Source organism: Merops nubicus, unplaced genomic scaffold (assembly GCF_000691845.1).
Source record: "Merops nubicus isolate BGI_N331 unplaced genomic scaffold, ASM69184v1 scaffold4578, whole genome shotgun sequence".
Taxonomy (NCBI): Eukaryota; Metazoa; Chordata; class Aves; order Coraciiformes; family Meropidae; genus Merops; species Merops nubicus.
In genome coordinates this window covers 5,263-6,487 of record NW_008624964.1, presented here as the reverse complement: position 1 = coordinate 6,487, position 1,225 = coordinate 5,263, and the positions used below count along the sequence as shown (strand labels likewise).

General features: G+C 51.5%; 1 protein-coding gene across 1 annotated transcript; it reads right to left on the bottom strand.

The window, feature by feature from the left end:
* Positions 1-275: 275 nt before the first annotated feature.
* LOC103777936 (olfactory receptor 14A16-like) lies at positions 276-1,208 on the bottom strand. Its single transcript, XM_008945501.1, has one exon. The coding sequence runs from the start codon at positions 1,206-1,208 to the stop codon at positions 276-278; it is 933 nt and encodes a 310-aa protein (XP_008943749.1).
* Positions 1,209-1,225: the final 17 nt, after the last annotated feature.

Below are 1,225 nucleotides of genomic sequence, written 5' to 3'. Positions count from 1 at the left end.
CCTCAGCAAACTTGCTGAGGGTTCACTGCAGGGTCCATTGTTTTATATAAATTCACAGAGATTTTGGCTCACAACAGTCCCTGTGTAGCAAAAAACCTGATCTATACAGATATAGACATACTGGGACTACTGATATTTCTGTCACAATTAAAAGGAGGAAAAAAAAAAGCCAAAGAAAAGAAAAAGAGAACATAAAAATAGGAGAAATACCAGGAAAAAAATATCATTGGCCCAGAAGTTACACGACGAGGAACTTGAAGAAGAAACAGACACTTTTATTTCCTCCCAAAGAATCCTGGGATTCGTTTCCTCAGAGCATCCTTGAGCTCCTGGTTCCTCAGGCTGTAGATGAGGGGGTTCACTACAGGAGGAACCACCGAGTACAGAACCAACACCACCAGCTCCAGAAATGGAGAGGAGAGGGAAGGGGGCTTCAAATAGGTAAAGAAGGAAGAGCTGAAAAAGAGAGAGACCACAACCAGGTGAGGGAGGCAGGTGGAAAAAGCTTTGAGCCTTCCCTGCTCTGAGGGCATCCTCAGCACCACCCTGAAGATCTCCACGTAGGAGAACACGATGAAAACAAAACACCCCAAAACTAAACAGGCCCCAAAAGCAAGCAGCCCAAATTCCCTGCGGGAGGAGCGTGAGCAGGAGAGCTTGAGGAGCTGGGGGATTTCACAGAAGAAGTGCTCCAGGGCGTTGCCCTGGCAGAGGGGGAGGGAAAACGTGTTGGCTGTGTGCAGCAGAGCATTGAGGAACCCACTGGCCCAGGCAGCTGCTGCCATGTGGACACAAGTTCTGCTGCCCAGGAGGGTCCCGTAGTGCAGGGGCTTGCAGATGGCCACGTAGCGGTCGTAGGCCATGAGGGTGAGGAGAGAAAACTCTGCTGAGATAAAAATGACAAACAGAAAGACCTGTGCAGCACAACCCAAGTAGGAGATGCCCCTGGTGCCCCACAGGGAATTGGCCATGGCTTTGGGGACGGTGGTGGAGATGGAACCCAGGTCGAGGAGGGCGAGGTTGAGGAGGAAGAAGAACATGGGGGTGTGGAGGTGGTGGTCCCAGGCTATGGTGGTGATGATGAGGCCGTTGCCCAAGAGGGCAGCCAGGTAGATGCCCAGGAAGAGCCCAAAGTGCAAGAGCTGCAGCTCCCATCTGTCTGTGAAGGCCAGGAGGAGGAACTCAGTGATGGAGCTGCTGTTGGACATTTGCTGCCAACGATCAT

Coding starts and splice junctions, on each gene's coding strand:
- LOC103777936 (XM_008945501.1), bottom strand. CDS start 1,208: ATGTCCAACAGCAGCTCCATCACTGAGTTCCTCCTCCTGGCCTTCACA.